Below are 23,719 nucleotides of genomic sequence, written 5' to 3'. Positions count from 1 at the left end.
ACCGTTTAACAGTTAATCTGTATTGAGTTTTATATATACTTGTTGGAGGTAACAATTTTTTGTATGCTTCCAGGTGGTTTTTGAAGGAAGTACATGTAGATTTAACAACTTGATGAAGAAACGAAAGAAGTTAAGCAAATACGATGATGTGAACGCATCCCCTCTGCACCATGCTGCAGAAGAAGGTCAAGTGCAGCTGATGGGGATGATCATCAATGACTCCTCTTTTGAAGGTGACGAAATGTTATAATAAGTGCTACATAAGTCCATCATCCGTTAGATTCATTGGAAAGAGTGGTATGAAGTAATTTTGAAGGGCATATTAGTTCCAGATTATAAGGGACCTGAATATCTTACTCAGGAGTGTGGTTTGCCCTCTGGGCCAGTGTTCCTCAAATGTTTCCACTGAGGTCCATGCTGAATGTGGAGCCTGCTTGAGATTCTCTCTCTCCCTCTCCCTCTCACCTCTTTCCCGCTCACGTGCACTCTCTCTCTCAAAAAAAGAATATATATTTCCACTGAAATACTGCAAAGGATGGTACAAATATCTGGGATGCTATACAACATGAACAGATTTCCTTCAGATGCATTTTATGTATTCTTCTCTATTATTTCCATTGAGGTCATTCTGCACTTAAATTTCATATCATTAAATAAAATTGAGACTCCAAGAAGATGGAACATCGTCCCCTAGTTCAGCCTTGTGCATACACCATCTTGTTGGAGAAACTCAACTGTAACAAGGAAGGGGGATGCCACAGAGATTTAAGCAGTGAGATGTTATGATAAGACCTTCATTATTTAAGATGATTCTATCAATATTGTAGAAGATAGATTGGAAGTGGAAGCCCAATGAGAAAGCTATCTTAGTAGCAAAGAAAAGGTGAGAGTGCACCAGGGTTTTGAGATTGGAATAGGGAAAAAAAAAGAATCAAGAGCTCTTTTGCATGGAGAGCAGACAGTGCTTGATAAGAGATTTGACGTGAAGAGAAAGTGGCAAGTGGTTGAACTGACTTTGAGATTCCTGATTTAGGAGATGAGGCTGATAGTATAGCCATCCAGAAAAGAAGGCATATGAAAAAAAACAGGGGCGCCTGGGTGGCTCAGTCTCTAGAGCATACAACTTCGGCTCAGGTCATCTCACAGTTCACAGGTTCAAGTCCCGTGTTGGGCTCTGTGCTGATGGCTTGGAGCCTGGAGCCTGCTTCAGATTCTGTGTCTCCCTCTGTCTCTGCTCCTCCCCCATTCGCACTGTGTCTCTTTCTCTCTCTCCCTCCCTCTCAAAAATAAACGTTAAAAAAAAATAAACAGAAGAAAACTCAGAGTAAGATGTAAGGAATAGTGAATTTGGTTTGGTCATACTGAGTCTGAAAGGCCCAGAGGACAGCTACTTGAAAATGTCCAGTAGATTAGTAGATTAATAGCTAGTGTTCTAGTAGACTAGAACTCTAGAAGGAAGGGAGCTGCCCCCAAAGGGCCAATGAGGCTGTGGAAGTGCATGGAGATCCTTTAGGAGGCCATGAAATTGCCCACAAAGGTAGCTAAGGGTAGAGCACAAATACCGAGGATCAGATGGCAGAAGAAAGACCAACAAGAGGATGGTGAGATGTGATGGATAAGATATTAATGGTACACAAGCCAAGAAAAGAGTTTTTGGATAGATGAATAATGAGAAATACTGTATCAAAGAGATCAAATAGAAGTAAGATCCCAATAATCCTTGTATTAAAAGGCCTCAGTGACCTTTGTAAAAATGATTTCTGGAAAGTGATGGAGATAAAAGTCAAATTCAAGTTATTTAATGAATGGGAATTTATAATTTTAAGCCCCTATTTAAGTTGGGGCTGAATGAAATACTTGAGTGTCCTGATCAATCAAAATGATCAAATAATGTGTACGAGTATGAGGGAGAGGGCGTGTGTGTGTGCGTGCACACTTGTGTTGCTGAGAATGAGGTACTTGGGTGAGTGAAAAGAATGGAAAGATACATTCTAAAAGGAGCAAAATGAGGGGTGGACACCTGGGTGGCTCAGTTGGTTGAGCATCTAATTCTTGATTTCAGCTCAGGTCATGATCCCGTGGTTGTGGGATCAAGCCCCACATTGAGCTCTGCACTGGGCATGAAGCCTGTTTGGGATTCTCTCTCTCTCTTTCTCTCTCTGCCCCTTCCCCCGCATTCCTTCTCCCTCTCTCTCTGTCTCTTTCTCAATAAATACATAAATAAATAAACTAACATTTAAAAAGAAAAAGAAAAAATGTGAAATGTGGCTGCAGCATGGTTCCAGATGGTCCTCAAATAATATTTGTGACTGAATACTTTCCTCACGCCTCAGACATAAGAATATTTTGCCACTAATTAAAAAGCATATAGTCAAGTCTATTTTAGAACAGATGTAAGACATTGTGGTATGAAAGGGCATATTCTTAGGCTGAGCCCACAGGGTAAATAGTACAATATGTTGTATCCTAGAAATAAGTGGGAACCACATATGGCTTTGGGAGCACAGGCCCTAATTCCAGTCTTCTAGTTTATTAGTGATATGTCTTTTTTTCTCATTAACATTTTTTGAAACATTGCTATGGGCCAAATAACTCTACTAAGATCTTCGAAGACATGATTTGATACTCTTTTCCCCCAAACATTGTGAAATATACCTATTTAAAATTTTTTCTTTCCCCTTTCTTTCCTCCCTTCCCCTCTCTCTTCCTTTTCTTCTTCCTTCCCTCTTACCAAATTTGAATATACTAACACTGAGGTTCAAAGAGGTAAGGCAGTTTGTAGAATTCTGTACTAGCTATGTAATGTTGGCAAGGTTTTGAAACTCTCCAAGGCTCATTTTTCTTTATCTTTCTGAAAAATGTTCATGGTTCCTTGTGGGCCCTTAAAGGGTTGGGTGCAATAATGATTGTATAGAACTTAGTAGAGTTCCTGGCATATAGTTTCTGCTTATAACTATCCCCAAATTCATACCACAGATAAAAGCTTGTAGCAGTAGGAGAATCTATTTCTTACGGATGCTGCAGACAGACATCTAACTCATTTGACAAAGTCCATGCCATACGTCAGCATATCTGCTGTATATTCAGGTGTCCATTAGATGTGTCTTAAGAACTGAAGCAATACTTTAATTAACAATTTTTTAATGTTTATTTTGAGAGAGAGCAAGTGAGCAGGGGAGGGGCAGAGAGAGAGAGGGAGACAGAATCCCAAGCAGGCCCTGTACTGTCAGCATGGTGCCCGATGCGGGGCTCAAACTCCTGAACTGCAAGATAATGACCTGAGCCAAAATCAAGACTTGGATGCTTAACTGACTGAGCCCACCCCTTCATTTTATTATACAGAAGGTGAAGCCTGTGTTAGTAGCACTTGGCGCTGAGCTTTGAAGTGAATAGGCATCAGTAGGTGTTGGATATAGTCCAAGCAAAATCTAATCCTTACTTTGGTGTCTTTTTCTAGTGCTGAATGTGATGGATGATTATGGAAATACCCCTCTGCACTGGGCCACAGAAAAAAACCAGGTTGAAAGTGTTAAGTTTCTTCTTAGCAAAGGAGCCAACCCAAACCTCCGAAACAGCAACATGATGGCTCCTCTTCACATCGCTGTGCAGGGCTTACACAATGAGGTGATGAAGGTAAGGCTTGTGCCATCTCCCCATCATAGCATGGGATAGGACCCACGTCCTGTGGTCTCTGCCTGAGCCAGAGTGGCCAACCTAACCTTACCAGAGCGAATGGAAATAGTGGTAATAATGTTGGTTTTACTTCTGACCAGCCAATGATGATTAATGATGATAGTCTTGCCTTTATGCGCCAGCATTTTCTAAAAAGATTCATATATTTTAATTTTTTTAATCATCATTAAAAGAAACAGAACATTGTAGTCAGACTGTTATTGTCCCCATTTCATAGCTGAGGAACTGAGGCACAGATAGAATGAAATAATTTGCCTAATGTTGCATAACTGGTTGGAAGCAAGAATTAGTAATTTTGTTCTCATTTCCATGTTTGTGAGTTAATGCTTTACTTTTTTTACCTGCCTGATTTAATGATGAAAAGGAAGACAGTGATGAGTGCTTCAGTGAACACAGAAAACATAATTGTGATTTACGACTTTTGTTAGGATGGACGACATGCCTTAGTGTCTGGCATGTCTTAGCAGAAGAAGAACTATACTTTCGGGGAATTTCTTATTTTTTCCAAACCTTCAGAGTGAGTTCTGTCAAATAGTGGAGATACTGGTGAATGTCTAAAGGGTAAGGTTTAGTCCAAGGCTTTTAAACTGCATCACAGAGTTTCATAGACACATTAGAAGACACACATGCTTACTTAAAGGACAATGAAATTTACAAATGGAATATGTTCCAGATATCCATTTCTATTTTTTTAATATAGTTTATTGTCAAATTGGCTTACATGCAACACCCAGTGCTCATCCCAAGTGGCCTCCCCAATGCCTATCACCCACTTTCCCCTCTCCCCTGCCCCCCACCCCCATCCACTCTCAGTTCTCTGTATTTAAGAGTCTCTTATGGTTTGCCTCCTTCCCTCTCTGTTCCCCTTCCCTTCCCCCATGGTCTTCTGTTAAGTTTCTCAAGATCCACATATGAGTAAAAACATATGATATCTGTCCTTCTCTGACTTATTTCACTCCGTAGAATACCTTCCAGTTCCACCCACATTGCTGCAAATGGCATGATTTCATTCTTTCTCATTGCCAAGTAGTATTCCATTGTATATACAAACCACATCTTCTTTATCCATTCATCAGTCGATGGACATTTAGGCTCTTTCCATAATTTGGCTATTGTTGAAAGCACTGCTATAAACATTGGGGTATGTGTGCCCCTGTGCATCAGCACTTCTGTATCCCTTGGGTAAATTCCTAGTAGTGCTATTGCTGGGTCTTAGGGTAGATCTATTTTTAATTTTTTGAGGAACCCCCACTGTGTTTTCCAGAGTGGCTGCACCAGTTTGCATTCCCACCAACAGTGCAAGAGGGTTCCCGTTTCTCCACATCCTCGCCGGCATCTGTAGTTTCCTGATTTGTTCATTTTAGCCACTCTGACAGATGTGAGGTGGTATCTCAGTGTGGCTTTGATTTGTATTTCTCCGACGATGAGTGATGCTGAGCATCTTTTCTTGTGTCTGTTAGCCACCAGATATCCATTTCTAAAGGAGGCAATTTGGAACCGAGAGTAAGTTTTCCTAAGGAAATTATACTGCACATAATGACTTGGATTTTGTGCTAAGCCACATATTTTAGCCAGTTCAAGTTGCTGTAACAAAATACCATTGGCTGTGGGCCTTAAATAACAAACATTCATTTCTCACGGTTCTGGAGGCTGAGAAGTCCAAGGTCAGGGCACTAGCAGTTTCGGTGTCTGGTGAGGGATCACTTCCTGATTCACAGATGGCTGTTATCTTAGTGTCCTTGCAAAGCGAAAGGGGTTAAGAGAGTTTTCTGGGGTTTCTTTTATATGGGCACTAATGCCATTCTTAATCACCTTCTGAAGGCCCCACCTCCCAGTACCATCACATTGAGGATTAGCATTTCAACTTTTGAGGGAAAAATTTCTGGTCTATCATACCACACGAAAACCTACCTTGTTGATAAATTACCAAAGAAATCCTAGGGGTGTTCTTGAGCTCCATGCCCCTTTTAACCCAAACACCTTTCTCTCAGCCTCTTGGGTCCTTGGGTTCTTGAGGCCAAGCATAGAGGGTGTGAGGGGAGCCTATGTTCTGCTTTCCCACTATAACTTGTATATAGCTCTACCGTAATACTTAACACATGATGTTGTAATCAAATGTTCATTTGGTTTTCTCCTGCTCTGGCTGGTTATCCTTGAAGGAGGGACTGTGTGCAACTAATATAAATCTCTCCAGTTCTCACCTGGTAAAGGATGGCTCTTGAATAAGTGAATGAATGAGTGAATGGGCATTTTGCCCGAAGGAGAATGGAGGAACTTAGGTATCAGCACCTAAGAAGATGGGTCAGGACAGCCCCTTGAAGAGGTTATTGAAAAGGCCTTTGGCAGTAAACTGTTTTTTAATTGTCTGCATTATTTGTGAGCCAAATGCTCCTTCTCTACCATTTGCATTGGAAACTAGTGACTGTGGGGATTCCCCTCCCCACCCAGAGAGGCCACATATTTCCTCAAGGAACTCTTGTGCTTCCTCTGAAGGCTCTTTTCAGAAGCAAGTGCCCAAGTACTCAATTAATCTTGACTCTGAAAGTTTGATTTGGGAATTCAAAGGCAGGTAACAGTTGAAAGGCTGTTAATTAGATATTAGAAATCTTCAGATACAGAAAGGTATCACATAGAAATACAAAATAGAGTTTAGAAATAAGCCCATAACTGATTTATAAACTAGATGGTGTATGTAACAGAATTTCCTGGTGACACAAGAACAAGAAAAAACCTGGGTTATAAGAGAATTGAAATTAATGGTCTCTCCTTTGCTTGGTCTTACCAGTCATAATAACTTCATCAAAAAGTGTCTCCAAACCCCTTTACTGAACCGGAGATGAAGAGAATGGAAGGAGGAGGAATTTTGGTGTGTTTATGTGCTTACAAACAAGCTTCTGGGGTTACCCTTCCCAGTTGCGCCCCTGGGTCCGGCTTGTACCCCACCAGCCGTAATGTAGAATGCTTCTCCATTGTCTCCTTGGCTAGCCTTCCCCCAGGCCTTCCACCACTGCCTAGATGGTTGTAAAGTAAAAAGTTGTTATTCACATGTCACCTCGGGTTCTTGTGCAGACACCAGTGGTGTGTTTAGTGTTCCCTGGGACGCGTTGGCCTGGGGGTTAGCAGGTAGTCTGGCCTTTGTCCTTAGGGCTCAACCCTTAAGTATCCAGTGGTTTGAGCCTCCCATGAGGCTTCCTGGATTTTTATCAAAGGGACCTCTGGAGGCCTCACCTGCAAACCTCCAGACTTGCCTGGTCTTGAGTGAATCTGAAGTGGATACAGTTTATTTGCTCTCTCTGGGACCTCTGCCACATAGAATTTTACACAGCTTTATGAAAAACTGTGCTTATAGTAGTAAGCAATAACACCCTAATAAGTGCCATAAATCTATGGTCTCTGATTCTAAGAGGGCAAAGAGAAAAATCTTATAGACTTGGTAGGTTACTTTGCATGAGAATCTAGTGTTTGTTGAGAACAGAATGTGAAAGTGCCTGAGGTTCAGACTGAACTTGTGCTCTCATTTTCTTTCATCTGTCAATAATTTTCTACGTGTTCTTATGTACTAAAATCTCAATTTAATTTTGGTTTATGAGCAGAGTTAATTAGGAAGCCTAATTCATTTGCTGATCAGGACACGTTCTATTAACAAGGAATTCTGTGTGATTTTTTTTAAGTCAAGGTTTCTAGCAAACAGCTTATTTAATAAATTCTTCTTAAGCAATTTAATTGTAAGCACATATTATAGTTTTATTATAGTCTCACCATGAGAGAAAAGACCTCTAGGAGGCCAGCTCAAAGATTTCTGTCTTGGGAGAGTCGTTTATATGAGATAATTATTGATAAATTTAATATAAAATGAAGACTGGTTAAAGATCTATAGATTCTTGGCCAATAATCAGCTAGAAGTCAGCCAGGTGAGGGGGCAACAGGTCATTAAGTTCCATCAGAAAAATTGCTTAACCATTTTATCAGGAATGCTAATTTATTACATCCTACAATAAATTTCTGTTCCAGACTAAGTTTGAATGAATTGAGTTAACCCATACCAGCATTATGTGAACTCTCTTTTCTATGCTGAAGAGAATGGAGTTTTAATTGACATTTCCCACAATACTTGGAACAGAGGTACAAGAAAAATGGCTAGAGAGGAGAAAGCGGCCTTTCCTCTCCCTCCCTGCCTCGCTTTCACTCTCCCTCTTCTTCTTCCCTTCCCTTTCCGCTCCACACTCACATATTCCAGATGGTTCCACAGATTTATTTTCTTGAAGATATTAGTCAACATAGTTCATTTAATACAAGTGAAAAGTATTAAGTGAGCTATGTTTACTAGCATCCATAATTCGTATTCTATTTCCAGTTTCACAACTCCATATTGCCTAAATCGATGTGATATAGAAATCACCATTATTTCATCTTTTTGAGAAACTTACGTAGTACCAACTATGTTGTGCCAGATTCTGTGGGAGAAAGATGAAAAAAAGATGAATAAGGACATGGTCCCTAGCATGCAGGTGCTTATAATCTAATGGAAGACAAGTACCGTGTTTGGAAACTTGAAAGCTAACTTTCTGACCGTTATTCCCCTCTTTTGTGTAGGTCTTGACTGAGCACAACAACACTAATATTAATTTGGAAGGAGAAAATGGAAACACAGCTGTGATAATCGCATGCGCCAAAGATAATAGTGAAGCACTGCAAATCTTGGTTTGTGTTTTAACCCCTGTCCCCATCTTCTTTCTTTCCATTAGGATAGCATGAGTCATCGGCATTTATAACAGCTCTCAGCTTCTCTTCTTAGCAAAATATAAAATGCAGAAAATGTCAGAAAAAAAGTTCTCCATGTTTTTGTAGTTATACACACCCCTTAAATCTTAAGTCCATCTGAAATCGCTTACAGAAGGCTAACAGGAAAACAATAAGGAAAATACAAGTGAAAAGAAAGTATGGACAGCAGAAATGAATATGAAGCTGGTGGTCAGGCGAGACTACAAAATACAAAGCATAGTGGGTTGTGTGCTAGTAAAAGTGGATCTGAGCTTCTGAATGGTCTAGGGAGAGAGAAACATAGTCAACTACAAACTTACTGTTGGGCTCATGAAATATAAACCAAGAGAAGCCATTCATGTTCGCAGGACTAGAAGATTCTCAGAAAGGGAGCCCTGCATGGCATAATGACCAAGGTCCTTAACCACAGCCCTAAAACAAGAGCCAGCCCTTTCTTCCTGGTGAGATTTTCTGATGTGATCCACAGAAACTCTGGAGATGCCCATCTAAATGACTGACTACGTCGTGTCCCTTCTGAGTGTGGTATTAGAATTCCAGAAAATAGCTTTCTTTCAACTATCCCTTAATCACTTGTATGTTATTCAGGCCAGGTTATATATTTTTACCACTTGATTTTTTTTCTTCACTATCCCAGAGAGTAGGAAAACAATAAAAATAATTTTAGAATAGCTTTCTGAATATTTAAATTTACAAATATGTTCTAATGTGTTAGATGTTTTGGAGAAAAAAAATACATATTCCTATAAGATGTCATGATTGGACCAAAAAGAGAATAAAAATAAGTTAACACTCAAGCCAAGAATTTAGAAAAAGAGCCCCAAATAAAACAAAACTGTAATAAAGGAATAAAGTTGAGAACAAAAATTAATGGCTTTTGGGAAAAAGCCATTATCATTATATCATTATCATTATATGATAAGTCGAGTTGTTTCTTTGAAAATGATGATAAAATAGAGCTGTTTTTGGCAAGTCTGAATAAAACAGAAAAAGATAAAATGCAAATAACAGAGGACTTTATTTGGATATGATGGAGAATTTTAAGATGATAAAAGATCACTGTGCATAATCCTATCCTGAAAATGGATGAGTAGCTGAAAGGAATTGAAATTTAGAAATTAATTTAAAAATTAAAGACCTGTAGAGAACTATAAAAAAGTTTTAAAAATGCATTATTAAGCTCTGGAGCCAACTAATTTATAAGCTTTTGTAGATTTTACAAGTTCTTTCAAACTTTCAGGGAAAAGTTTCCATTTCAAGTAACTGTTTTATATCACTGGAGAAGAGTGAAAACCTCCAGATTAATTTTAAGAAGCAAAAGTAATAATAATTCCAAAATTTGACAGTTTTCCTCAAAAGAAAGAGACCAGTTTTACCTGTAAATAAACATAAATGCAAAATCTTTTTTTTTTTTTTAATTTTTTTTCAACGTTTTTTATTTATTTTTGGGACAGAGAGAGACAGAGCATGAACGGGGGAGGGGCAGAGAGAGAGGGAGACACAGAATCGGAAACAGGCTCCAGGCTCCGAGCCATCAGCCCAGAGCCTGACGCGGGGCTCGAACTCACGGACCGGACCGCGAGATCGTGACCTGGCTGAAGTCGGACGCTTAACCGACTGCGCCACCCAGGCACCCCCATAGATGCAAAATCTTAAAAACACTAGCAAATTGATTGAAATAGTTAAGAGTAACACATAGTACCATGTTGGCCTTATCCAGGGAACGTACAGATAGTTCAGTATCGGATGATAGCACATCAGTTGAGCTGAACCAGACCAAGTGTGTAATTACATCCATTTGTTTATTTTTAAATGGATAAACATTTGTCTATAAGGTATTCTTACAAATTTGTGAGGAAAAGAGAGTGCTCTACAGAATATTGGCAAGGGACACATGAAGTTTAATTTCCCTAATAATGAAAAAGAAACCCATTAAAACAATGAGATCATTTTTTCGTTTCCTAAATTGGAAGGACGAAACAACCTTATTGATGTTCAGGGTTAGAGAAATTTTAATGAATCAGAGAATTTCATTCACTGTGAGTATGAATATTTTTGATTTACCAATTCCAACTCTTGGAATACATTCCAAGGATATAATTAAAGCTATTACTGATTTTAATGCTAGTATTACATACATATATACATATCGATATAGATACATATCTATGTATATCTATCGATCTATCTATAGATATATATTGGAGAAAACTGAGAAAAAAAGTTTAATAATAGAGATTTTATTGTATAAACTTTTGTGTATCCAAAAATGGAATATGTACTTAATAAAATCATAGTTTTAAAGAATGTCATTAAGTAAAATCTTTTTAAGCAGTGTGATTACACAGTATACACGTAATTACTTTTGCAAAGAAATAAGACAAATGTCTCCTACAACGTAAACCAACACTGTCCCTCAAAGGTGAGTTTCCAGGTAATATTAGCCTCATCACACTATTCTGCTTTTTCAAATTCTTTACTTTTGTGAAAATAAAAGGCACTTAAAACTGAAGTTCATTGATGTATTAAAAAATGATAGTTGAAAATGATGGACTCAGATCAAGATAACATTAGATTCGGTTCTTCTATTGTCCTTTTAGCAGAGTATTTCCATTAATGAAAATACTTGATTTTCATAGTTTAACAAGAGTGCTGGTCTTACCACTTATAAATTTTACATAAGTGAGAGGAAAGAATCTGGGAAATATTATCACGTGATTAACATAAAGAATTGAGCATGGGTAAAGAAGTCATGGTAATGTTTTAAACATTTCATTAATTCCATTGAAAAATGTGTTGACTTTAGTTTGGAGTGTAAGGATTGATTATGTTTATGTCCACATTGTTACTTCATCTTTGGAAATATAAAATGTCTCTAGTTCATTATCCTAGCCTACTTCCAAAATTACTTTCGTGCCTAAATTTCATAGTCTATGAAGCTTTTCTATGTAGTGTTGCCGAGAATAATGAAATGGTCTGGGAGAGGCATTTAATTCTTGTCTGTCCTTGTGATTTGAGGTTTAACTTGTGTCCTTTGACTTTTTTCTTTGACTCCAGTTAAATAAAGGAGCTAAGCCATGTAAGGCAAATAAATGGGGATGTTTCCCTATTCATCAGGCTGCATTCTCAGGTGCCAAAAAATGCATGGAAATAATATTAAAGTTTGGTGAGTAGAGGCTTTCGTACATTATATATTGTAAAGAATCCTATTCTGGTGGATGCTATTAATTTGAAAAATATTTAATAGAGTTTATACACCTGCTTCTATATAAATCTAAATGTCTTTTTTCCCCTAAAATTCCTCTTATTTATTTATAATAATTGTTGTCTTGAATTGTTTTCTTCTAAAGGTGAGGAACATGGATATAGCAGAGAGTCTCATATTAACTTTGTGAATAATGCAAAAGCTAGTCCCCTCCACATGGCGGTTCAAAGTGGTGACTTGGAAATGATTAAAATGTGCTTGGACAATGGCGCACAGTTGGATCTGATGGAAGTAATTGTTCATATTCTACATGCTACTTTTATTTAGAATTGTCATAAATTAGATTCCAAAATGCTTTATAACTCCTTTACATTTAATTTAGATTGAAGTAGGTATTATTTTTTGCTGCTCATGTAGAAGCAGAACAAGAAAATATCCCAAATTTAAGCCTAGCCAAAGAATTTTAAGAGCTACCCAAAACAATTGCAAATGCAAATACAGTACAGGTAATGATACTGATAATGACGGTAGAGATACTGAGATGTTAAGAGCTATCAGATTGCATGGAAACAAAATTGCTAGCCATGATTCTTATATCGATGCTTGATTTTGTTGACTTGGGAAGAAAAAACCCAGAGCTGAATTTAGGTTATATCCTTAAATTTGGACTTAAATATTGGTTCTGGTATTAAACCTCTTTGCAGAATGGGAAGTGCACACCCCTTCACTTTGCTGCCACCCAGGGAGCCACTGAGATTGTTAAATTGATGATATCTTCCTATTCTGGTAGCAGTGATATCGTCAATGCAGTGGATGGAAATCAGGAGACACTCCTTCACAGGCAAGTTTCCTACCTATCATTGTGTGTACACATTTTCAGTCTTCATGTATTAAATTGTACGCTGCCAGAAAAAGTTAGTGCTTATAGTAACAGATTCTATAGTTCAGAAGAAAATAACATAAAGATTCTGTGTTTCAGCTGGAATCTCTGTGTTCCTCTAAAATTAGAGCGTTAAATAGATTTTCATAAAATAAAATTTCCAGTGGCATGTTCTGGATCATTTCTCAGGCCAGCGGAATAGGCTCAAGATGAATTCTCTGTATGCGCAGGAGGTCAACAGACATGTCCTTTCCAAGCATTTTTCTAATCTGTTTCACTTCGTCATATGTGTCTTCTCATGTTTATTAGAGATAATGGAGCAGATACATAGGGGTGTTCCACTTTTCACACCCCACTACCCTTTCCACTCACCCTCACAATTACAAATGTTTTCAAAGCATCCAGTTTTAGGAAATGGTCACCAAGCACCAAACAAGATAAATGTGTGTGGGTTTTTTTTTTTTTTTTTTTTTTTTTGAGGCTTAACAGAAATACACATCAGAAAAAAAAAAGCATCTGAAACTGTAGGCTTACTAGATGGTAGGACAGGAAACAGGCAGTGTGGACTGAATTCAATTCCTTTTGGAAGACAAGGATTAAATGCTTCCTGTGTGAGTGAAAGAGGTAGGCAAGATGAGTCTTCCCTTTCTCTCTTTCTGTCTCTCTCTCTCTCTCTCTCTCTCTCACGCACACACTGTGAGTATGCAGAAGCCCTGAATGGCAGGAAAGAGCTGAGTATTCCCAATAGGTAACTGGACCAGGAAATCTACACTATCCCTCAGGGACAAAGAAACTCTGGCTACCAATAGAAGATCTAGTTCTCAACTAGGGAGGTGGATATGAATGTCCACACTAGTAAGAGCACCAGCCACAATGAGCTATGTGCGAATGGAAAGAACCTCCCACTTAGGATGTGTTTGCAAAGTAAAATTTCATAGCAATGAGGAAAATTTATAGAGGACAGCAAGATCAACGAAAGGGTAATTTGCTTCCAAGAAAATAGAAATAATAGAGCAAGCTGAAAATAATTTGAAAATAAGGCTATTTAAGATGTTCAGAAATTTAAAGGAAGGAATAATCAACTATGTGAAAATAAGTAGATTAAGATGACAGATTATTAAAAACAAATTGGCATTTGGAATAAAAGACTGGTGATATGAAATGGCTGATCAGAACAAAAACAAAAGATAGATTGACGTCCACACTGGAGAGTCTCAAATTGCTGCCCCTTAGAATCATGGGGGTAGTTTATAAAGTCCTCCTGCCAGTTCATATCCCAGATTACATCAGATTCTTCACGATGGTTTTAGGAACTTTTTAAAACTCTGTAACTATTTCCAGGTTATATCCAATTTAGAACCCCAATGATCTGGATATAGTGAAAATGTGTGCATTTAGATCACAGCTTTAATGTACAAGTATGCATAAGAAGAAATTATTTAAGGAAAAAATCCATTCACCTTACCCATAAGTGTCTTTAGCCTGGTGACTACTCTAGTTGGACATACTCACCTTGGATTGGCTGTAGATTTCTTGGACCAATTCAGCCCAATTCTAATTAACCTAATACTGATTTAGAATCCTGGAATATCCTTCTAATAGCCAGTGACATTTGGAGTTTATCTTGAACTTTAAAGGAAGGTTTGTTCTTTGGGCTAGAATTCTTTTTTTACCACAGTGCAAAGACCTCGGTACATTATTCTGGCTGAAACAATAAGCTTTGGAGTAAGGGGAATGGGGTGCCAGCCCTACCTGGCTACGTAACATTTGGCAAATCATTTACCTCTCCAAGCCGCAATGCTAATAACATCTACTGAGAATGTGCATTTTTAATGAACTCCCAGGTGGTGCCAGTGCTGCTGGTCTGCAGCCCACACTTTGAGTAGCAAAGCTCTAGACTGGGGGGAGGGGGGGGGGTACAAGAACAAATCATATGGGGCTCATAATGTTATTCATTTCCCTTCAATTACTAAACAGGTTGAATGTAATTTAAATATAAAACAACCTCTTGTGAATTTGGGGTGAAAACTGACAAACTGATTCTGAAATTTATATATGAGGCTAAGAACAGATGAGATAATCTTAAATAGGGACAAAGAAATTATATTTTCATACGAAACATAAGCTTTCAATTATTAGCATTAACATTTGCTATGGAGGCACTTTACTTTAGATTGAAAACTTTGGTTTGCTTTATAAATGTCATTTTGTGACTGGCTATGACATAATGCCACAATGACTTCAACTCTCCCCATAATTTGTTTTTGGCTTCATAAAACCTTAGGAAAGCTAATGCTTTGTTAACTTTGGTGAAGAGAGGGCATTTTGAATATTGCAGGTGAATTGTAGGTGCACCTTGCATGCAACTGTTTTTTCCCCCATGATCACAGTGATAGCAGCCTGTTCTTTTGTCGTTTACTTTAAGCTCTTAGGACAGATGTTACTACTCACTTCACATGTTCAAGATGATTTGATGAGGACATAACCACTTTACTAAAAGATGAGGAAGAAAATGTTGTGATGTGTTTGAACTTTCTCGATTACTATTACTTTGAAAATATTACCCTAAATCACAATCAATTATAAATTTTGAAAGGCTATTGATTTTCTAGCATTTTATTATGTTGTTAAGTGATAATGTAAATAAACTTTTTGAGTATAGTATAGCTTTATTTTATATATTTATATCAGTAGTACTTTAATATGCTTATCATTCTTTTTTGCAGAGCCTCATTATTTGATCACCATGAACTGGCAGACTACTTAATTTCAGTGGTAACTATTCTATAGACAGTTTTTTGTTTTATTACTATTTACAGTTAGAAAATCATATAATTACCTAATGGATTTTCAAAAGTAAGCCAAATTTTGTTACTTATCAGCAAAAAAAAGTTTACAAAAAGATGACTGACACATTTACAAATAGAGTATGTTGTATACGAATCCATAATGGCCGGACTTCATTACCACCAAGTTGGGCAGAAACTGTACCCGTGTTTTTAGTGTTGGGAGTTGGTGGGTACATAGCAAGGACAGTTCTGTGAAGCAGTCCTCGAGGAGTGTTAGGCTTCACAGCTCTGCTGACTCTTCATGCACAAGCAGCTTGGAGAGGGACACAGGACAGGCAGTACACGTCACCTTCCACATTCTCCTTAAGCTTCCACCCCGGCTGCCTCAGCGCCGTCTTTCCAACGATGGAAACTGAGAAAAATACTGTCCAGAGTTTGTTACAACTGAAAGCACACAATCTTTTTCATTCTAAGAGGTGTACTCAGTTGACTTTCGAGTTAAATTTTAACAAGTCATTTACACAGATGACTATATGATGTATGTATTTAAGCCCCACCATATCAGCAATGAATGTAGTTCCATTTGTCATGTTCCTCAGGCATTTGTTGTCAATAGCAACTATTGAAATTGTGATATTTACATAGAGGAATCCTGGAAAGATTCATTATATGCCATAGTTTTGTCATGCGTGGTTTTCTGCGAACACAGCTGTGTCTTTGCCTGGCAAGAGAACTGTGGCAGGAGCTCACTAACCAATATCAGGCTTTCAAAGGGGGTACTGGTGCTGTCATCATCTGTATTTATTGGTCCCCAAAGAACAGGGAAATATCCAGAGTCGGAGTTTAAGCTATTTTATCCCTGCCCAAGAGACAGAATTCTTCCCATGAATTTTTTTTAAGCTTTTGTTTCTGGTCCTGCAAAATATTATAACCGTAACACATAATGTTAAATATTGACTTATTAATTTAAAATCTATCTGTACGATATGATTTTTAAGTATACATTTTATCAGATATTTGACTAAAATTTTACTTTAGGATCTGAATTACTTCAGTTATTTAAGTTCATCTATTTTAGATGAAGTAGATTTTTTTAAGTGAACTATTTCTTGTGAATGTTTTAAAAATCCTATATGCAATAAATATGGATGATTTTTTATCATGGATATTCAAAAAAAAATTTTTAATGTTTCTTTTTGAGAGAGTGTGAGTGAGGGAGGGCCAGAGAGAGAAGGAGACACAGAATCCCAAGCAGGCTCTAGGCTCCCAGCTGTCAGTACAGAGTTGGATGTGGGGCTTGGAACCCACCAACCGTGAGATGGTTACCTGAGCCAAAGTCGGACACTTAACTGACTGACCCACCCAGGCGCCCCTATCATGGATATTTAAAAATGTTTTCTTACATTGAGAACTAAACTATTGGTATAGGTCAGAGGATTTTAGTTTTATGATTTCGGTAATAACATTGATCTGTCACCAGATGTCAGTCAAAAGGTTAACACGTGAGGATAATTTGTTGTTGAAATTATAAAAGAATGCCTTGATTTCTGATGCTACAACATATGAATTCTAGGGAGATTTCAAGTAGTTATATAGTCATACATTTGAATGCTAGCCATATATGGACACTTTATTTCAATGAATTAACATTATTTACAGATTGCAGTTTGTAAGCTAATTTGTTCATAAACTCTTTATTTTAGGGAGCAGATATCAATAGCACTGATTCGGAAGGACGTTCTCCACTTATATTAGCAACTGCTTCTGCATCTTGGAATATTGTAAATTTGCTACTGTCTAAAGGTACCATGAGGGACCAGGCCAAGCTTTACAACTACTACTTAATTTGATATTAAACATTTATTAACCACTTATCATGTGCCAGGCATTGGGCCAGGTGCTGTGAATACAGAGATAAATAGAACACTTGCCCTGTCTAGAAAAATTGTAAGTTCAGTAAGGGAGTGATCCTTAAAAAGATAATTTCGAACAATAATAGATGACATTTATAAAACAAGTTTTATGTTGTGTGCATGCTGCTGAACATTTTATCTACATTCTCTCAATGATTAATCCTGTGATGTAGGTACTGCAACTGTCTCCATTATAGGTACTACCTGATGTAAAGATAACAAAGAAGATAACTACTGTCCCTTTTTTTCTTGATATCTAATCTCTCCATCTTTATATTTTATGCTTTAAAAAGGTGAGATCTCCTACATTAATTAATGCAACAAATCATAGATTCTCAACCCCCCCCACACACACATACACACATACACAGTAAGGTAAATCCATTTTAAATACAGTTTTCTTTTATAAATAAAGTTTCCTGTAAGCTAATGGTTGACAAAGTTTTAAGTAAAAAATCTTTGATTTTCTTAAACTGAAAATCAACCATAGGTCATCCTTTAAATAAATGAGTAGAAGTTATATTATGTTTTTATAGGTGCCCATGTAGACGTAAAAGATCATCTTGGACGTAATTTTTTGCATTTGACTGTACAGCAGCCTCATGGATTAAAAAATCTGCGACCTGAGTTTATGCAGGTAATGGATATATATGTGGATTTACATAAAGCAAGTTGGGTTCAGGTAAAAGATATATATGTGGATGTCCATAAACTGAGTTAGGTAAAATGATTTTGCTTATGGTTTTTATTATTATGAAGTCTCATTTTGGAATTTAAAAATTATTTTAAAGTAAAAATTCCATATTTTAATATTTACAACATGATGGTGATGATTATGATAATAAATTTCATTGGGGTTGAAATTTTCAAGTTAGAGAGGTTTCCTATATGTCCCATCTATTTTTTCTTAAGTTTATTATTTATTTTGAGAGAAAGAGCATCCATGGAAGGGGCAAGAGAGAGGAAGAGAGAGAGGATCCCAAGCAGGCTCTTCATCGTCAGCATGGAGTCCAGATGTGGGGCTCTAACCCACAAACCGTGAGATCACGCCCTGGGCCAAAGTCAAGATTTGAACGCTTAACTGACTGAGCCACCCAGGTGCCCTCTCTATATCCCCATCTATAATTTAGCTTTCCATCAGTATTTTAACTATTACAAATTACATATCAGTGGAAAAGCCAAGTATGGGAGTGAATTCATAATACTTAATCATCAATTAAGAAAAACTATTTGGGGTGCTTCGGTGGCTCAGTCAGTTAAGCATCTGACTCTTGACTTTGGTTCAGATGATGATCTCACGGTTTTTGGAATCCAGCCCTGCCTGGGGCTCTGCACTGACAGTGCGAAGCCTGCTTAGGATTCTTCTCTCCCTCTCTCCCTCCCTCTCCCCCCCACCCGCGCCTCTCTCTCTCTCTTTCTCTCTCTCTCTCTCTCTCCTTTCCCCGCTCATGCTTGCATGCAATCTCTCTCTCTCTCAAAATAAATGAATAAGCATTAAAAAAACAAACAAACTATTCAACATATTTCACTTGACAGGTTGAAACATTATCTCTGTATTTATATTCACCAGCTAATACTTATCAAGTGACTATTAGGTGTATCTGAAGTTCACCATATTTTTATAATAGATTTTTAACATTGTCAAAGTCTTTAATTGAGAATAAAAATCCGTGTAGTTGCATGTTTAAAAGTAAAAATGTTTATTGATTGGACTAAGTGCTCATTTTCCATTCATTTTTTAATTTAATATTCATATAAAAATAAAGTAAACCTAATTTTTAACATCTCCTTCCTTTTGTCTAATGGGACACATTAGCATTAAGTTCTTAAGTGTTATTTGGGACAAAAAAGTGAAAGGAGGGCTGAAGAGGGTGGCCTGTAGCAATGCTGGATTGAATAAGTTAAGTACACATCTTATTCTTAGGACTTTGCATAACCTTTAATATGGAAGTCTACGTTTCAGGGAGACAGAGCATGCACCATCATCCAAATTAATTTTACTCTAGTACCTTTGAGTTATTTATATTTTTGCCCTCAAGGTGTACATATTGACCATTGGAAAATTCTGTCCTACAGGATAGTTTGAAAAACACTACATGAGCTTGAGAACAGTTATATTTAGAATATTAATTTTTTCCATAGATGCAACATATTAAAAAGCTGGTAATGGATGAAGATGATGATGGGTGTACTCCTCTACATTATGCATGTAGACACGGGATTCCTGTCTCTGTAGATAACCTCCTTGACTTTAATGTGTCCATTCATTCCAAAAGCAAAGATAAGAAATCACCCTTACATTTTGCAGCCAGGTAAGGGTCCATTTACCTTGACCCTGTGAGCGTGCCTTCTTTCTGTTTAATATTTGCTTTGAAAATATGAAACCTAATTTTTTCAAGTTACGGGCGTATCAACACCTGTCAGAGGCTTCTGCAAGATATGAATGACACGAGGCTTTTGAATGAAGGTGACCTCCATGGAATGACGCCTTTGCACCTGGCTGCAAAAAATGGGCATGATAAGGTAGTTCAACTTCTTCTGAAAAAAGGTGCATTATTTCTCAGGTAAGGATATGTGACCAGAATATTTATGTATTTTTTATTAGCCATTTTTTGGCTGTTTTTCTATTTTATTCTGAATTATGATATCTAACTTTCTCACTAAGTGCTTTTGTCCATCTTATTTAATTCTCAGAACCTACATGACTTTTCATATGTTGAACAGGACATCAGTTTTATTTCTAATTGACAGTGACATCAAGGTTTATAGATTTGAAGACTTCATTTGAGTTCACAGAATAAGTGGCTTGGTGCAAAGTAGCTTGAGACACAATTCTTCATATTTTGCTTTGTCATGCTACTATCCTTTTATGCAGATACATGTACACACACACCCCATACAAATTCAAAGACTTTTTCATTCTGTCTGATGAACGATGGACGTGAAGATCTCTCTTTATGCTACAACACGAAACATGAAGAATTCCTGAATTTCGTTATACTTAAGTCTAACACAAGGAGCAAAAACAAATTAAAAATAATTAAACATAATTAGAAGATAGCGTAATTAAATGACATCTTTGTAAAAAGCCAAGTTTTATAGAAGTGTGGTGAGCTATCTTTTAATTTTACCAATGTGGAAACAAAGAGCTCATTAGGCTAATGTTCAAAAACACACTTCTGTATCAGAGCACCAGTCCTGCAAAGTAGGGCTGCAGCTGAGAAGTGAATGCTCTGCTCAGTTCCTTTCTGCCTTCAGCGGACATGCATGGGGGACCCCAAATGGATCCAGGCCAAACACTTGTTGCTTAAGTGCCTCACAATTGAAATGGCGAGGTGGCCCTTGCAACCTAAAATAGGTGCTCACTAGCGCTGAAATTAAGTTGTGTCAGGATCTCATACTTTTTTTTTTTTTCCATCTGTAATTTGGAAGGATGACAAGGCTTCATTGTATTTACATCTTGAATTTCTGTGAGAGAAAGGATGTTTTCTAAAGGGATTAATAAGCGTCTTTGAGAGCACTGGAGGAATGATCTTTTCAGTCCTGAAGTCTTAGAAACAGAAGTAGCATTAAGCTAAGCATCTTAAGGCCATGTATTGTAAAATATTATTAGCAGCAGCAGCAATTAGTGGCCATGAAGACTAATAAACACCATCATGGAAAAGTTTTGATACAATATTCAACGAAAGAATAAAACAAGATTTAAAATAGTGTGTATAAGTACATTATAGTCTTGAAAAATATGTTTTTTCAAGTTTTACCCACCCACAGATGTTTGATGTGTTTATATACTTTTATATGTTAATCTACTAAATTAAAAAATATGTGTGAATCACATTATTGGAAGATTACTTAAGACCATTAGTCTTGAAATTAGCTCATTTTTAGAAATATGTAATACATATTTAGTTGCTAGAACTCAGATATGCATTTATTTTTTGTACTCATCAGACTCACCTTTCAAATGGGTGGCATTCCTTCCCAGGATTCATCTGAGAAGTGAATGAACAGTCCTTTCTTAACTCTTAACAGTGACCACAGTGGCTGGACTGCTTTGCATCATGCTTCCTTGGGCGGGTACACTCAGACCATGAAGGTCATTCTTGACACTAACATGAAGTGCACAGATCAGCTAGATGAAGAAGGGGTATGTACTGTGTTCTCCATACCTATCCAAAGTCTTGGCATTGAAGAAACTTCCAAAATTGCATGAAAGCGTCCTTTCCAGCCATTTTATTTCCTTCCTTGCTGCATTCATAGTCTTTTATTGGGTTCTTACTCTGCAGACGCTAAGTGAGGAATGAGTAAGAGGGGAACAGAATAAGGAGAATGCCAACAGGTGGGTGCATGTTGAGGACACCTCTTGAGTCTCGCAGAGAGTCCACAGGCCCACATAGATTGATGAAAAAATTTTCAGTACTCCCTGGTGAACTGAGAAAAATGAAGAGGTCCGGGGTATGTTTTAATATAGCTAAGTGTATTTGATTTGAAAGACTATCCTTTATTCTGCTGTAATATACTTCCTCTTTTTATGGAGAGTATTAAAATTCACATTCTTTCATGAAATGATAGAGGTAGAAGGTTGTTATTGCTTTTTAAGATGTCTTTATGTGTCAAATTAAAGATTGGCAACCTTAGAGCAATTCCTGATTTTTAAAAAATTTGACCAGACTACAAAAAGCCAACATCTGGAAATCATTGCTCTACTAAGACAAGAAACCTCTTAGAAGTATTCTGTGTTCACTCCAACATCTTTACTCTGAAAGTCTGTCATTTGTCCTTGCGGAATCATCCCAATATAAAAACAAAACAAACCACTTGGAATTGCTTGTGCGCATGCACACACACACACGCACGCACATACACACACACACACACACACACACACACACACACACACACACCCCGTGTGTGAACTAGAAACTCCTTATTTGATGCTTGACTCTGAGCATTGGTTTTAAATTTTACGTATTTTGGTATTAAATAGTTGGGTTTGTCAATAATTTATTTTAAGCAGTTCAAAGATGAAAGCAGTATGATAGCCAAAGGATGACTAGCCATTGTCACTGGATTTTCTGTGTCCTGTTCTCTCTGAAAGAACACTGCACTGCACTTGGCTGCAAGGGAAGGCCATGCCAAAGCTGTCGCACTTCTTTTGAGTTATGATGCTGACATCGTCCTGAACAAGCAGCAGGCCTCCTTTTTGCATGTTGCAATTCACAATAAGAGGAAGGACGTGGTTCTTACGACCATCAAGAACAAAAGGTATGCTTTCTTCCTATCCCACTGTCATTTCGTGTCCTCTGGCACGAGGGATGATTTATAACCTGAAAGGAAACAGAAAAAGAATAAGTTTCAGCTGTTAATCAACATTTCTTAAACATCAGTTGTTGACATAAAGTTTTTAATGTACTCTTTGGGTAATAACGGACATGTTACTGAACTCTCTGGTTTTTGGTTTCCATTTCTAAATCGTGGGAGCATAGATCACCTTCATAACACTCATGTGACACTCATGGGGTTCGGGCATGGGTAGTGTCTGGCACTATGGTCATTGTCTAGCACACTCTTCCCTGCTCAACCTGAATCTGCCAACACTCTCTTGCCAATACAAATGTGAAAACCGGATGTTGGTGAAAATCCTCTCAGGGGTATATCCAGGTTGTTACTAGGGCCATCGATTGGAATTTCCCTTAACACATAACCTTTTGTGGTTGTGGGTTTTTATGCCATATTTTAAGGAGTTCTAATGATAAAGTTGGAGGGTAGTTTGTCCTAGTTTTTGTACATAAACTTTTCTGTATAATCACAGATATGCTCAAGGGCCCCGTATCACCCAGTTGTGGACACACAGGTGAACCATTTCATATTCGAGACAGATAAGCCTGTGTTTTTAAGCATGGGCAATCTCAAGACCCACCCGTCACCAATGATTATACCTTTGAAACACTAGCCAATGCAAGCGTGCAACCAGAAGTTTGCCACTGATTATGCAGATGTTCTAGATTCATTTTACTGATACTGTTAACAGAAAGTTTGGTACTTTTTGGAAGTAGTCTCCTATGACATAGGTAGGATCTTGGAGATAAATGGTCTCTTCTTTACTTCCTGTTGGAGATTTATTTCCTCCTTGGTATCAAAAGCACCTTCTTATCGTGTCCAAACAAATGGCAGGCAAGAAAAGAGCAGACTCTGTAATCTCCTGGCAGAATCAATGCTTATTAACATACTTGACACATGTTATTTTGTAGTTTAATTCAACACGATATATATATACACGGATTACCCATTAAATATCACGTGTTCAGGCGCGCCTGGGGGGCTCAGATCATGATCTCACAGCTCGTGGGTTTGAGCCTGCTTCAGATTCTGTGTCTCCCTCTTTCTCTGCCCCTTCCCTGCTCACACTCTGTCTCTCTCTCTCTCTCTCTCAAAAATAAATAAACATTAGAAAAAATTA

At 37.6% G+C, this 23,719-nt stretch overlaps 1 protein-coding gene across 1 annotated transcript in view; it reads left to right on the top strand.

Annotated features, from left to right (window-relative positions):
• The window catches only part of TRPA1 (transient receptor potential cation channel subfamily A member 1), a 55,347-nt gene that overhangs the window by 5,924 nt on the left and 25,704 nt on the right, over positions 1–23,719 (top strand). Inside the window, exons 2-14 of the mRNA XM_042924314.1 lie at positions 74–233; positions 3,458–3,633; positions 8,287–8,394; positions 11,530–11,638; positions 11,823–11,968; positions 12,382–12,518; positions 15,284–15,332; positions 17,050–17,149; positions 17,796–17,896; positions 19,402–19,571; positions 19,659–19,823; positions 21,292–21,406; positions 22,358–22,524. Coding sequence (XP_042780248.1) covers positions 74–233; positions 3,458–3,633; positions 8,287–8,394; positions 11,530–11,638; positions 11,823–11,968; positions 12,382–12,518; positions 15,284–15,332; positions 17,050–17,149; positions 17,796–17,896; positions 19,402–19,571; positions 19,659–19,823; positions 21,292–21,406; positions 22,358–22,524 — 1,703 coding nt within the window. The remainder of the gene's footprint in view (positions 1–73; positions 234–3,457; positions 3,634–8,286; positions 8,395–11,529; positions 11,639–11,822; positions 11,969–12,381; positions 12,519–15,283; positions 15,333–17,049; positions 17,150–17,795; positions 17,897–19,401; positions 19,572–19,658; positions 19,824–21,291; positions 21,407–22,357; positions 22,525–23,719) is intronic.

The sequence above is a fragment of the Panthera leo genome, chromosome F2 (genome assembly GCF_018350215.1).
Source record: "Panthera leo isolate Ple1 chromosome F2, P.leo_Ple1_pat1.1, whole genome shotgun sequence".
Classification (NCBI taxonomy): Eukaryota; Metazoa; Chordata; class Mammalia; order Carnivora; family Felidae; genus Panthera; species Panthera leo.
The sequence above is the reverse complement of the archived record's forward strand: the minus strand, read 5'-3'. Positions and strand labels throughout refer to the sequence as shown.